The sequence below is a fragment of the Callorhinus ursinus genome, unplaced genomic scaffold (assembly GCF_003265705.2).
Source record: "Callorhinus ursinus isolate GAN/ISIS: 27379988/994484 unplaced genomic scaffold, GSC_fseal_2.0 scaffold723, whole genome shotgun sequence".
Taxonomy (NCBI): domain Eukaryota; kingdom Metazoa; phylum Chordata; class Mammalia; order Carnivora; family Otariidae; genus Callorhinus; species Callorhinus ursinus.
Window position 1 is genome coordinate 3,587 of NW_027397778.1, and position 14,606 is coordinate 18,192.

The 14,606-nt window shown below is 44.8% G+C and overlaps 1 protein-coding gene across 2 annotated transcripts; it reads left to right on the plus strand.

The window, feature by feature from the left end:
* Positions 1 to 2,918: 2,918 nt before the first annotated feature.
* On the plus strand, positions 2,919 to 14,570 carry LOC112819058 (myeloid cell nuclear differentiation antigen-like). Of its 2 annotated transcripts, none has more exons than XM_025866091.2 (7): positions 2,919 to 3,142; positions 7,323 to 7,607; positions 8,539 to 8,675; positions 9,195 to 9,362; positions 10,410 to 10,826; positions 12,234 to 12,422; positions 13,985 to 14,213. In XM_025866091.2, the coding sequence occupies exons 2-7, from the start codon at positions 7,343 to 7,345 to the stop codon at positions 13,985 to 13,987; spliced, it is 1,179 nt and encodes a 392-aa protein (XP_025721876.1). In that variant the 5' UTR covers positions 2,919 to 3,142; positions 7,323 to 7,342; the 3' UTR covers positions 13,988 to 14,213. The 2 variants fall into 2 exon arrangements, with proteins under 2 accessions (XP_025721876.1, XP_025721875.1); XM_025866090.2 differs by lacking the exon at positions 13,985 to 14,213 and adding an exon at positions 14,268 to 14,570 and having other exon boundaries at positions 2,920 to 3,142.
* Positions 14,571 to 14,606: the final 36 nt, after the last annotated feature.

Here is a 14,606-nt window from a genome sequence, read left to right on the forward strand (position 1 = left end):
CACAGCAGGACTAAATTAGAAATCAACAATACGATATGTAGAACATTTTCAACTTGCTTGAAATTATGTAACGCATTTTAAAATAAGCCATTACTTAATACATGCCAAAGATGATTGGGGACAATAAAATCACACCCCATAAGACCTAGGGAGCCAAGCAAAAGCAGTGCTAAGAGGGGAAAAAAATGTTGCTTTAAGTGTTTTAATTTAAAAGAACACAGTACTAATATAATTGATATACATTTATGTCTTACAACATTAGAAAAAAAGGAGCAAAGCAAACAATAAATAGTATATAGAAATAACAAAGCTATAAACAGAAGTCGATACACAAATTTGATTTTGTATATTGTAAATCACAGGTAAACAGACAAAAGAGTAAACAGCAAATGTACAAACAATAAAATAAAGAACATAAAGAAAATTAATACAGGAAGTGTTGGTTCTTATAATATATTAATTCAGGTGGCTGCTAACTTGATAACTTGGTAAATGTGTAAATCAATTTGGCTGGCTCAGGCTCACTCAGGAAAGGTTTTGTTCGGTCCTCAAGCGCCAGAGGTGGGGAGTTTTGATTGGACGATACCCAGCCTGCTGTCCCTCCCACTTTCTTCTCAGAGACTACAAAACGCTCTATACTTTGATCTGGATCCCAAGGTCTAATATGGAAGTTAAGGACCTGCCTGGTATTTCTTAGTGTAGATGCCCTTCCACCTGCCCTAGATCCTCCCCTTAGGAGACCTCTCATATCAGCAAGACATACAAAGGGCATCAACCTGGTGGCGACTCTTGACTGAGGATTTTAAGTGATTCTTTCAGATAGTACTTGGGAATAGGACTTGAGATGACAGGAGGTCACACACATTTTCCAGACATTCCCCTGCCACCCTCCCAATACTAAGAGTTCTTTCATTTCCCAGTTGGCCGATACCATTACAACAATGAAGCCTTGCAAATTCTGGAACCCTGGTTCTTTTTAGTGGGTTGAGAGCCTGATAAATCACTGTGTATCTCTAGAATGGCCCAAGTCACTGATTGTTGGACCACTGACTAAGAGTCAGGGAAAAGGCATATTTGTTTTTCATCTCTTTGGTGCAGCTTTTAAAATTCTAAGTGCACAGATGTGATGAGGGAGCTGAAAGCAAGCTGAGGACGAAGCACAAGCTGACACCCTGGGACCCCCACCCCACCCCCTGGATCTGTGTGACATTCCTCAGGCACTCCCAGCTGCCCTAAAGCTAGGGGACGGAAGGAAAAAAAAAACCAAATGGTTAACTAACAGAGGTCACAGTCTAGCAAGACAGGAATCTCCCTCGGTTTACCAATGTCTTAGTGATTTACAAGGAAAAAGCTTTCTTATCAATAGGCTAAGTTTCAGAGACCCATAACTCAATTTCCTACAGCCCTAACATCACGCCCCCGCCACCGCCCCCCCCAGCTTCCAGGAGTGATGTGGGAAACCAAGGCAGAAGGGAATGTAAACAAAGTTAAATTTCTTTCTGACCTGCAGCCTATAGACAAGGACTTGAGATAGGAAGACAATAGCACTCCTCTAGGAAACTCCCAACTGTCTTATTGTTAATGCTTTGCTAGACGGAAAAGCTACCTTAGCCTGACAATAGCCAGGCCTCCAGTACCCTGAGGGTCCTTAGCATATCAAAGTCCTCTTGGACGCCTCCCTTTGTCCTCACCCCCCAACTCCGGAGCACACAATCAGTCACGCCTCACAACCCCACTGCAGCCGTGCTTTTTGCGCCCAGGACACGGGTCCTGTCCCCTGCTTTAATAAAATCATCTTTTTGCACCAAAGATGTCCAAGAATTCTTTCTTGGCCGTCAGCTCGGGACCTCACCAACATTCTAAAACTACACTGTAAAGATGTAGGAGCATTGCTCCGACTTCCCTTTGTTTGGGCCAGTAGCCTGTGTGTTTGCTCCTGGAGAAACAATGGAGGGCATCACCCCACATAAGTTAGTTTCTAGTACAGGGAAAAGAAGACATCCTGAATCATGGATATTTCTGTCCTCTGCCTCCTGGTCTCTAGTTTGGGGCCCTCTGACCTCCCTAATGTCCCTCAACTCCTAAGAGAGCTCAAGGCATCCACATAAGCAGCACTAAAGTCTGTAATGAAGAGTCATGACAACCTGCTGGTATTTTTGGCGCCTGCCAGACTCTCCTTGATTTTGCCCGACTCACTCCTGCATATTCAAAGGTTTTCAAACCCAGACTGCAACTCCCTCCTGCACAAACCTGGTTTCAATGAACTCAATCAGTTTTCTTCTCCCTTCACATGCCCTGGTCTTTGGGACTCCTTTTCATTTCATGGCCCCTTCCTTCTTGCAAGTCAGACAGTGGGTTACCCCCATACTAGATGCTGATTGGCTCCATTTATTTGATGTCTCAGGGTTACAATTCTCCAAATGGTATCTGTTGTAAGATACAGAAAAAACACTGTAGACAAAGTATTCACTGGGCCCTCAGCTCTTCTAGAAGCTTCCTGCTCTGCCAGAATTTGAAGGAGTTATTGCTGTAATGATATGAGCCTATTAGTCACTTGTGTTTACCCGTGAACAATCCCCCAAGATCTCCTCCTGCCTTGGCTGCTATGTGAACAGAAAGGGAGGAAGTTGGGGTTGGTGACTCACTCTTCCTTCATGGTCTCCGAGCCTCACTTAAGGGGCTCTGTCATCTACTGACCCACACTGAAGTCTGCTGGTTCAGAAAGTTCTAATGTTGTAACTCCTTTCAGACATCTGTAAAAATAAAATAAAATAAGTGATAGTTTAGCTCTGATTTTTCATTGTGTCTAAGATGTGTAGGAGAAAGCTGTTCAGCTCCTCTAAGGAAACACAGAGCTAAAGCCCTGGATGGGAGGAGTCTCAGAAGAAGTTTCGTAATCTCTGCCTCTCCGGGCTGAACTCAAGGCGCGGCAGCGGGGGGTGGCTACTCTGTGATGCTCACCACTGCCGTTTTCTTATCTCAGAAATTATTTTCTTAGCATTTCAGAAGATTGCAGTATCCTGCAGTTCAGGTTCTGAGAGCTTTACTGGTTTATCTTCTTACTCAAGTCAAGCAAATACTGATTGCTACCTTTCTGAAGAAGATCTCGAGATCCGGACTACTGGGGAGAATCTTCAGTGAGGTGAGTCCGGTCAGGACTTTTGTAGAGGAGATGCGGGTACCTCCTTGATATCACAGGATCACAGGAGGCCAGTGAGTTTTTGAGTCGTTCGGGGAGGGGGGAGGGATGGGGAGTGGGGCCGGTATCAACTGTATACTGAAAAGTGAAAATCTCAGTGCCTTCTTCCTAATCCTTCCACTACATGGGACGATAACAGGTATCTTTGACTGTTGCGGCTTTAAAATTCATTCTGTGGGTGTTTATAGCACGAGTTGATATTTAGAAGCGGGCCTTGGCTTTCTAGCCTGGAGCGGGCCCAGGGAACTTGGCGGCTGTGGTGGGAGCTGGGGTAGGGCACAGGATGGTGGGATGGAAGAGTATTATGCAATGATATTAAGTAAGAAAACACATCTGGACAGAAAACTATATTCTGTGGTATTATCCCAGTTTCACAAAACATGAGAACATACACACACAGGAGAGCGTTTCTCAGGTTCATGGGCACGCTCACTCAAACACATGGTGCCCTAGCGCTTTCCTGTGGGTCCGCTGTGCCTCAAATGGCGGGCCAGCATTTCAGGTCCTGGCAGACACACTCCCCGGGTTCCTCAAAGGCTGAGGCAAACGGTGGTGGAGTTTGTAGAAAAGAGGTGGTTGGAGACAAATCTGTAGCCACAGTTTGGAAAATGCTTTAGTCTTTCTGCAGAGCTTGGTACACAAACATTTCATGTGCATTTGAGAGAAATGTAACATTTTAAATATTAGCTTCGGAATTTCCCAAGTGTTAGATCAAGCTTTTTATTTAAGCTGAGCAGTGTTACTCAACTTTTCTAAGTATTTTCTGCTTTTCTTCTTGCTTTGTTCAGTAACTAACATATGCTAGAAGCAAACTATAATCATGATTTTGGCCATTTTTCCTTGTAGTTCTCTCAATTGTTAACCTATATGTATGAATCTATAGTGAGAAATATGCTACATAACTCTTCATAATAATATGAATAACAAAAGTTCATAATAAATAATATGTATTTATTACTCTTAGGCAAATACATAATTAAAACTGTTGCATCTTTCTAGAAGGTAAACCTTCAATCATTGTGCAGTGAAACTAGTTCTGATTAAAGTCTTTGTCTTAAGGTCTATTTAACTCTACACTGACACGGGTACTCTGTCTGCTCTCTAATGTTTCCATGTAGAGCCTCTGCAACAATTTTCTTTTAAACTTCGAGTTACTTTTTGTCAATGATACATACGTAGATTTTTTTTAACTCCATTTTAGAAATGTTGCCTTTTAGTGGTTTATCCCTTTATGTACATTAGGTGAAGTGTTGTATTTTGACTGACTTAAAACGTTTACCTATAGTGTTTATTCTGTGCTTTCTTCTTCTTCGCCAATAATTTTAAATTTCTATCTCCAACCCCTCCTAACAGGCTAGTAGCTCAGTAAGCACAAATCCTTTCTTCCCTGTCCACCCCACCATGTTGATCTACTTCCTGTTTTGTTTCTCTTCAGTTGGGGCCTTATTTATTTTTAAAATATTGAAAGAGTCAATCAAGGTCTTGTTCTCTCTTTCTTTTTTGTCAGCAGCTTTTTTTTTTTTCTTTCTTTTTTTTCCTGACCTCTTTTATTTTCCAGGGGAATACTGTTTCCAAAACACTGCTTCCTTGGTGTCTTTGTGTTGCAAATCTGTTTACCGTGTTGGTCAGTATCTGAGATTCATCTGTAGTACATTGCATTTCAAAGCCGTTTGAGCTAGATACAAAATTCTGGTTTCCAAAATTATTTTTTCTTCAATTTCTATTGGCCAATGCCTCTCTGAAACATTTAGGTTCACATGAGTTTTGAAATTCAGAATTTGAGTGACTTAGGAAAGGCTGTCTAATGCACACACCACATCTTGTGTGTCATATAGATGATGGAGTAAGATCTGAGTCCTGACTCAGCTCACAGGCACTCATGGTTGTGTAGCAATGTTGTGGGAGACAAAGGCAAAAGGAAATGTAGATACAATTAAATGTGCTTATAACTTGCAGCCCATTGACAGATACTTGAGGCAGGCAGAGAGCATAGGTATTGCTTTGCTAGAGGGAAAAACCACCTTAGTTTAACAGTAGATAGGCCTCCAGTGTCCTGTGCGTCTTCTTTAGCATATGAAAGTCCTTTTTTTCGAGAACTTCCCTTGAACTTCCCTTATCTTTATTTCCCACAGCCCCAAAGTATATAATGGGTCACCCCTCACAACCCCGGGGTGCAGCAGCTCTTTCTGCCCACGGGTTCTGTCCCTGTGCTTTAATAAAACCACCTTTTTGCACCAAAGACGTCTCAAGAATTCTTTCTTGGCCATTGGCTCCGAGACCCAGCAATTCTGCTCAAAACCACATCAGGAAGACATGGGAGAACTTGCATTAAGGTGGAATTAAAAAAAAAAAAAAAATCTACGCAGGCTCCTGAGATCTCACATCAGATATTTTTCTAACAAAATCTGTCATCAAATTGATACACACACGTACATGTGCAGTCATACACACCCACATAACTTTTGTTTTCACAATTTGGGGAGATTTCAATAGTGCAGATATGGAATTTGGGTGAAATACTATACGAAGGTACTCCATGCCAGTTTTGCTGTTGAAAATCTGATTTTGAAACTTTGTAAGTGATCTACTCTTTTTCTCTGGAAGTCAAATTTTTCTTGCTACTTTGGATATTCTTCAGTTCCTCTACATTATGTCCTGATGCGGGTTTTTCCTTTGCTCTCCTATTTGGCACTCTACTGGCCAATCCCTCTGAGAATGTTCATGTTATTTTAATTCCAGGAAGTGTATCTCATTATTTCTTTCAATATTTTCTCCTTTTCATTTTATATTTTGTTCTTTTAACAACAAACAGCATGTGGGTGTGGACACTTTGACCTGTGGCCTGAGAGGTCTCACATGCATTTTCTGACTTCTATTTCTGAATCCATTCTGTCTTCTTGTGGGACGGCTTTCGATCTCATCTTACAAATCACTCACTGACATTGGAGTATGTGGTCACATGATTATATTCTAGGAGCTAAGTCTTCTGAACTCCATAGTCTAAGCTATTAACAGTCATCTTCTGCCTACTGAGTCATGTGTTGGGGGAAGATACGAGAGGAAAAAAAATGACAAAAGTGACATTTTTCACAAATACTGATTTTCATAAGCTGAATTAGATTCAGAGTTTAGGATACTATGTAAAAATATCCAACATAAGAATATGATTGGATTTGGGCTGAACACCTCTGCACATGTACATAATTTGACAGAATTTGAAGTTACATTATACTAGTTTCATGAAGACCATGGATTCTCTAGATTTACCTTTCCAAAAAAGGGGGGGGGAGGAAGTACATTCCATACAGAGAGCCTGACATAGCACGATGCAATGCATATTTCTGGGACCTAAATATGAAACATGGACAAGGGCAGAAGTCAGGAAGAGACATTATTCAAGGCCTCCAAGCCGGGCTAAATATCCAGGAGTACTTCCTAAGGAAAACAGGGAACTACTGAAGGATTTTGAGACGGCTAGAAGTATGGCTTATGGAGAGATAACTGAGTAGAGAAATTAGCCGGGAGGAGGAAATTCAAGCAACTCTTAAGTAATTCTGGCCAATCAGGGCTACAGTTCTGCATGAGAGAGCAGGTAGACCAGGGCACAGAGGACACGGAGAACATGGCCCGAGCCCCAGGGAGAGAGGACATGAGAAGGGCTGACTAGGGAAGGGTCGGGTGTGCTGGGCTGGTACCCAGCAGGGAGGGGCACGGTGGGAGGACAGTCACAGGGAGTGAGAGGTGGCAGAGTCCAGAGCCAGCAGGCGGACATCCAGGGAGAGACCTCAGCCCCAACACAGGATGGGAGGAGGGAGCGGGGACTCTGACCCCCTACAGCCCACACTCCACACGGGGCAACAGCAAGGCCTCTTTCCCGACCTCCTGCCACCACACCCACCCCCTAACCCAACTCAACTATCATTATTAAAAGGAAAGAATTTCTTAGAAGTCCCGAATACAGCAGTTCTCAACCCACAGTGACACACCTGGAAATGAAGTTCCTCTTTGTCACACACACTCAGGGATGACACCTTGACATGGGCCACTCACTCACACAGACACAGCCCGACTTTCAAGTCTTCTGGAGAAAGGTGTAACACCGTATGGTATTTTTCTCTTGCAGGCTCAGCCACACCTGGAGAGATGGGGAGTGAGTACAAGAGGGTTATTCTGCTGAAAGGACTGGAGCTCATCAATGACTACCAGTTTAGCATAGTTAAGTCCCTCCTGGCCCGTGACTTGGGACTGACTTCAAACATGCAAGAAGAATATAACAAGGTCAAGATTGCTGACCTGATGGAAGAGAAGTTCCCAGGGGCTGCCTGTGTGGACAAGCTAATAGACCTCTTCAAGGACATGCCACCACTTAAGGACATTGTTAAGCAACTTAGAAATGAGAAGATGAAAGGTAATAAGGAAGATCCCACACCTGACTGCTCCACCCTGACCCCCCCCCTCCCCAAATTGAGTAGAAGAGCACTTGGTGAGGGTGGCATACCCCCTTTGCCAGTGCATGACTCAGCAGCGGTGACCATGCAGGATGCAGGGGCCAACAAGCTGACAGCCCTGGACGTTCCCTTTCCCGGGAAGGGGACTGACTGATTGATCTATGCTGGGGGTTGTGTTAGGCGTGAGGGCAAAGAATGAAAGATAGAGGGAGCCCATGAAACCCTGAGGCTTCCAGTGCTTTGGAAATGTTAGAAAATCACAAAATAGTCACTTATTTTAAAATAATTACGTTTAACCAATGAATGTGCCTATTGTAACACTATTTGCCACATGATCATCTGCCTTCTGGTAGCAAAGGTACAGCGTGCTTAACATAAAACCTACCTCTCAGAGAGGCGGACGACGTGCCCCTGGTAAAATCACCGTGTGGAAACAAAATTTTAAAAAACCCAAAGGCCGATGTCGCCATTTTGTCACCTCACCGATCTGTATCCTATTTCCTTTCATTGGTTTCTGTTATTTTAATAGATCTTTTGAAGAACTTGACCAAAGCAGTCAGTATCATGAAAACCTTGGATTTTTTTTTTTTTTTTTTTTTTTTTAAGGAAATGATGGGAGAACAGGCGTGGGAAAGGATGGGATGGCAGCACCTGGGAATCCAGAGGATGGGGAGGAGGTGCTCGCTGCCGGGAGAGAGAGTTTGGAAACCACGGAGGAGCAGGTCGCAGTCTCCCAGCCTGTGGTCGCGCCGTGGGTCCCCTCGGGCCAGGCCGGCTCTGGCAGGACAGGCAGACTCGCGGGGACCTGGATCCGCGGCGGGAGCTGAGAGGACTTAGCTTTGACAAGGCTTCAGCTCTGGGTTCATTGCGTCCTCCTTGTTTTTGTATCAGTTGCAAAGAAAATGAAGACAACAGAAGAAACTCCAAAGAAAAAGCCGCAACAGGCAAGGGTGGGTCCCACGGCACTTGCCCCCACCACAAGTAGCGCTGTGCTGTGCGAGAGAGCGGAGGGGACCACTGCGTCTCAGGTAAGCCTGGGGAGGGGCAGGAGGCTTCCGGGGGCCCGAGGAAGGAGCTCTGCCAGGCACTTGCTTCTTTATCAGTGTTCTATCAGCGCAGATTTGCCAAATGGAGGCATTCGGGCCATCTGCTTCGTGCCAGGCAAAAACGTGGAGAACGTTTCCGTGACATAAACGTGATGACATCCCCTCCTTTATACGGACGAGTTCGCAGCCAGGCCGGCCACGCGACTCGCGCACCCTGGCGCACCCCGATTTTCAGGAGGCTGGAGCTCTTCCCGTCCCAACGCAGGGGCGGCTCCAGCAGTGGGCTGTCTGCGACCGTGAACATCCCCCCCCCCCCCCCGTGGGCTGTCAGCCCTGCCCCCTCTCCCCCACTGCCTGCCTCTAGGTGACAGCCGGCGACACCCTGGAGTTTCCCAGGACGCCACCTTTCCCTGTAGGAGGAACCTGCAGCCAAGTAATGAAACTGTGCGGTGCTTCTCTTAGTGCTGAAAACCGCTAACAGGAACGTTAAACTACTTTCAGAAAAGAAAACCTGTCGCCAAAGGAACGGCTGCGGCAAAAAAGAACAAGGGGCTCCAGCCGCAGACTCTGCCGGTCTGCCATTCGGGAGCCAGCACGTCGGCAGCTGTGGGCTTTCTTCCGCCGCCCCAGACCTCGTCCTCAGCTCCATTCGTTTCTGCCTTCCCCGAGGTACCGCTGCCCGTTTATCCTTGCCAGGTTTCCTCGCGCCCGGTGGCCGCCCCTGCTGTCCGTCGCAGGCGTCCCAGCTCCCTGGGGCAAAGGGGCCTCCCTTGTTACGCGTAACAAGACCTCCCTTGTTGGTCCCATGAGGAGAAGCCACAGCCACATAAAGTAGGACGGCGCTCGCCGTGCGGACTACCCCAGGCCAGACCCGTCTTAAGTACCTCCGGACTGGGGGGGTAAATGGCTTGGCTCCATGCCCCTGCATGTTCTGGGACCCCAACACCCATCCCTGCCCGCCACACTTCCTGCGCAGAGGGGGTGGCTTCCCCTTCCTGACAGGACTCGGCCGCTGCTCACACAGACCAGGCCACGGTGAGAGAGGGGATCAGAGGTGAACACACCTGTCCTCCTTTTTTCTGTTAGAGAAACGTTGTGGCTACATGGTTCCGGGCACATATCCTCTACGGAGCCAAGTAGAATAGGGAATTTGGAGCCACTAACAGCACTGTTTCTTGTGCAGAGATGACATGAGCTGGACCCTCACCATGGCCCCAGATACACCGAGAACCCTGAATCTTTGTGGCTCGTGTGGGTGCTGGTCCCCACCTGCAGCGCTCTTGGCGTTGTTTGTTCACACTTTTTACTTTCCTTTAGTCGTTTAAGACTAAATGGGTGGAGGATCTATTTGAATGAAATATCTGAACCTGTTCCTTTGGTACTTGAGGGCAACGCTCTGGTCATCCACAGTTCTGTGCCGCTCTTGGGAGGATCTGGCTTTAATTCAGAAAGACGCTTCTGTTGAAGTGAGGGTGTCTGGACTCCTAGGCCACTGTCTGCTACCTTATACTTTTGCTAGATAAGCTACTGGTTCGTTAGCTTTTCCTTTCTGTTAGGCAATTCCTTTCTAGCCTGGCTCCAGCTCCAAATATCTGTGAGGGTCGTTGTGGTCCCGGTGTTATAATCAAGGTTTCATGCATGAGAAAATGACCTGGCTGGTGTTCCCTGTCCAGACTTGTAAGTTTGTTTCCCTGTTTCTGTCCAACACACAACCAGATGATGAAGGGCCAACATCAAGCTGCTCCTAGAGGACGTGTCCTTCAGCAGGGCCCCCTGACTGTCCTGGTACTGAAAGCAACGGAGCCATTTGAATACGAGTCCCCAGAAGACGGGAGAAGCAGAATGTTTCATGCTACAGTGGCCACTCCCAGTCAGTTTTTCCATGTGAAGGTTTTAAACAGCAACCTGAAAGAGAAATTCACAAAAGAGAATATCATTACCATATCAGATTACTATGAATGCAAAGGAATCCTCGAGATAAACAAAACCTCATCTGTGTACGAAGCCGATCCTTTCCAATTGATCGTGGTGCCAAACAGCATCACCAAAAGAGCAAATGAAACTCCCAAGATCGATAATCTTTACAAGCAAGCATCGGGAACATTTGTGTATGGCTTATTTCTGTTACATGAGGTAATCCCATAAAATTGTTTTTATTTTCTCTGTCCACACCTGAAATTGAATGTTTTTACTTGCCAAGCTCTGTGTACTGACTCAGGCGTGGAACTCGGCTCCTAGCCCACTCTCTTGACTACAGATAGGTGGTCAAGTGTGCCACACAGCAGGAAACAGGACTGGTGACCTGATAGTCCTCTACCCGAGATACCTTCATGCAAGTTCTTTGAAAAACGAGTCACTAGAAACCTTGCTATTTCACCAGTAATGATTATTTTCGACCTCCGTGAGCAAGGACAGCACAGGGTATAAATGAGTATGCACATGCTCATATTTTTGTATCCCTGAGCTCCTCCACAACTGTATACATCTTTTTTTTTCTTACTTTGAATAATAGATTGCCCTAACAAAGATTAATTCTGGCTGTGACACATATTCAGAGTAATAAATATATTGGCTTGTATTCTCCTACGTATGAATACCTTCAACATGTAGGTAAATAATATAATCATTCAAGGCTGTCTCCTCTAACCTATTTATTTAACACATTATTTATGAACAATTTATTGAAGAGTAAGGTTTCATATTGTGTGATATTTGGAAGACATGGCAATCTAATTCCATTATATCCCCAAAAGGGGGGAGGGATGGCATGGACAGTTTTACTGATATGTCATGTCCAAATTCAGGGTACTGGTTAGTATGATGCATTCTGTTCTCCCCAGAATTTACAGACTGTCATGAACTCCCCTGGTATCTCATAGGATCTCATATGATCTTATATGCTTCATAGCCCCATATGCCTGTCTTCCAGGATAGCCCCTTAATTTACTTCCATTCCTTTCTTACACTGTCTTTCAGAGACTATGGTTAAAAATGTATTTATAGAATTGATGAGTTATAACTTAAGAAAGTGAACTGCAGGATCCTGGTCAGTGGAGGTAAGATTTGGAGAAGGATGGGTAAATGGAGAAGGTTGAAAAAAGAATTAGTGAGTCACTGGAACCTTATTTGGTATATAGGTTCTTTATAATCGGCTGATGAATAGTCGTGGTCATGTCCATTCCTTTCTGCGTAAGGACAGGAGCTAAAGGAGTCCACCAGGGCTCCGATGCCTCTCTCTGATTCCAGTTGTCTTAAGGAATCAATGCTTCCCTTGCGGTGAAGCAGTAGAAAATAGGAAGAAAACTCATTGTTCTGGAATTGCCAGATAGAAAATATCTAGAACAAGAAAGGGGAAGAAAATACAAAAGCAGGATAATAAAAGGAAAGTTCTCTGATAAGACCTTGCCGAAGCTGTGTGTGTATTTGTGCCCTATAATTGCTTTTTTATGTCTTGGATTTCCTGTGCCACCAGGTGCTTCCTCATACATATGAAAGTCACTACTCTGACTTCAGAAACTGAATGTCGCATTTCTGTTGCAGAAAAAAGTGAATAGGAAGACGACAGTATATGAAATACAGGATAATACAGGAATGATGGAGGTCGTGGGGACCGAGAGATGGCACAACATCAAGTGTGAGAAAGGAGATAAACTTCGACTCTTCTGCTTTCAGCTGAAAACAATTGACCAGAAGCTGAAACTGACATGTGGAACTCACAGCTTCATCCAGGTGGGAACTGGATAGAGGAACCTTAGTTTGCCAATAGAGGCAAATAATTTTGTTTAGGTTTTGAGAGCACCAGATTCCTGTTTTTGGACGCATAAGAGTCCAGCGGGTGGGAGGAGAACACAGCCATGCCTTGCATTCATTTTTAAGTGGAGGATTTTTAAAAGGCTATGAGGAAATGACATTCACATAGATTTCAAAAGGATAAGATACTTACGCTAAATAAGGAAATATTTGAAGACATTAGGAAGGCAGGGAGGCTACTTCTCATAATGGTTGAGAGCAGGGCTTTGAATAGGACAGACCTGATTGGAATCCTGGCCTGACGTTGGGGAGGCAGCTTGACTGGTCCTCTGAAAGGGTCACAGTCTCTACGTCGTTGGGTGGAGGTAAGACCATGCATGGTTAAGTGAGACCATACGCATTATCTAGCTGCCGAACACCAAAACGGAAATCAGTCTGCAGTAGGTACTATTTTTCTTAGCAACGTAGACATTGGAAAGAGTTCTAGGCAAAAGAAATGATGCGTGTGTATCCCCAAAAGTGTGAGACAACACGATTTACGTACAACCGAAACGCCATAGATGTAGAGATGGATGGAAGATGAGGCCAGAGAGTAAAAACAGGAGTCAGGGGCTGTATTTGGTGTACTTCTTTTGTCAGAAATAAACGGACATGGAAAATTCACTGTGAAAACAAGTAACCACGTGAAAAATTTTATGCAGAAGAATGCCTGATGACTTTGACATCTTGGCAAAACGTAGACTAGTAACTCTCTGGAGGGATGCATTAGGGAGAGGCCAAATTTGGAGACAGGGACAGCAAGCAACAGCCGTACTTGGCAGTTTAAGGATAATTCTTCAAGTCATGGGTGTGAATGATATTGCCCAAGAGAAATAATAACATAACAACATGTATATTTAAACGAATCAGAAAACACTTAGCTGAGCACTTACTGTGTGCTCGGCACTGAGACAGTGATGAAGATACTGAAGTCGTTATTCCCATTTCATTGATGGAGATACTGATTATCACTATCATTGAAAGGTAGGCGATAGCCCTACTTGGCACTGCCTGTACCTGCTGCAGCCGAGGCCCAGGGGCTTTGGCTCCAGAGTCAGATTCTTGGGCTCAGTGGGCAGATCAGACACATAAGCGTGCAGCTTTGGGAAAAACTGGTCCTTGAGAGTGGCCTGAGGGGAAGTATACCACGCAGGAACAAAAGAAATGAGCACAGAGTTCAGCAGTAAAATGGAAAGTGTGTATAATAAGCATCAAAACAAGTTTAACGAAGAAGAGGGTCAACCGAGCACATGCCAGACACAAATGACCGAGGGGGTCCCAGGACCTTGAATAACTGTATCTTAGGGCCAAAGGCACCACACTGTCGTGCAGTACACATCTTGGCCCGCAGGACACCACACTGTCTTTCTCGGGCACATAGGAACATACACACACATACGGAGGTCCACCATGGAATTCTTGATGCACTAATCAACATTAAACTGAGTGCAAATAATTAAAATATTTACCTTTTGTTGCTTCCTGTCACTTTTCTGCTCCAGTGAGGACTCCCCTTCTTTCCCAGTTCCTCCTCACCATCCTTGTGGAGCTGTTCAAATGGACCCGTGGGGGCACCAGGAAATCTCTCCTTTAGGCTCCAGATGAGGAGGGCTTACAAGAAGGTGGTGCAGTGCAGGAGATGGGAGAGAGAGTGAGCAGCCTCCGAGAGAGGACATGGGGTGTTGACGGAGCTGGAGACACACTGCGGGTGGAAGGAAGAAGAGCAGCAGACCTTCAGTGCAACCCCTTGGGTCTCATTGTGTTCTTTCTTCTCTCTCCTTTAAGGTCATCAAGGCTAGGAAAAGCAAGAAGGAGCCAGTCGGTTTTGATTTGAAGGTGGAATTTGATTTGATGCACTCCCCTCCAGATCACTTCATGGGCTTTCGTAGTGATATTGTTAAAACTGAGGATTTCTATTAAAAATAGATGCAGTAGAAATAGCCCAGCATATTTAAGGGCTGCATTGTAGATTATATTTCTTTATTTTATAAAATTTACTTGTATTTTTCTGTATTTTCTAAGAATATTACATTTTACAACTAACACATTTATAATGCAAAAAAAAAGTAAAACAACTTTTTTCAAAGGGCATCATCTGCCAAAGCGCCAGATACGGTCTCTTTA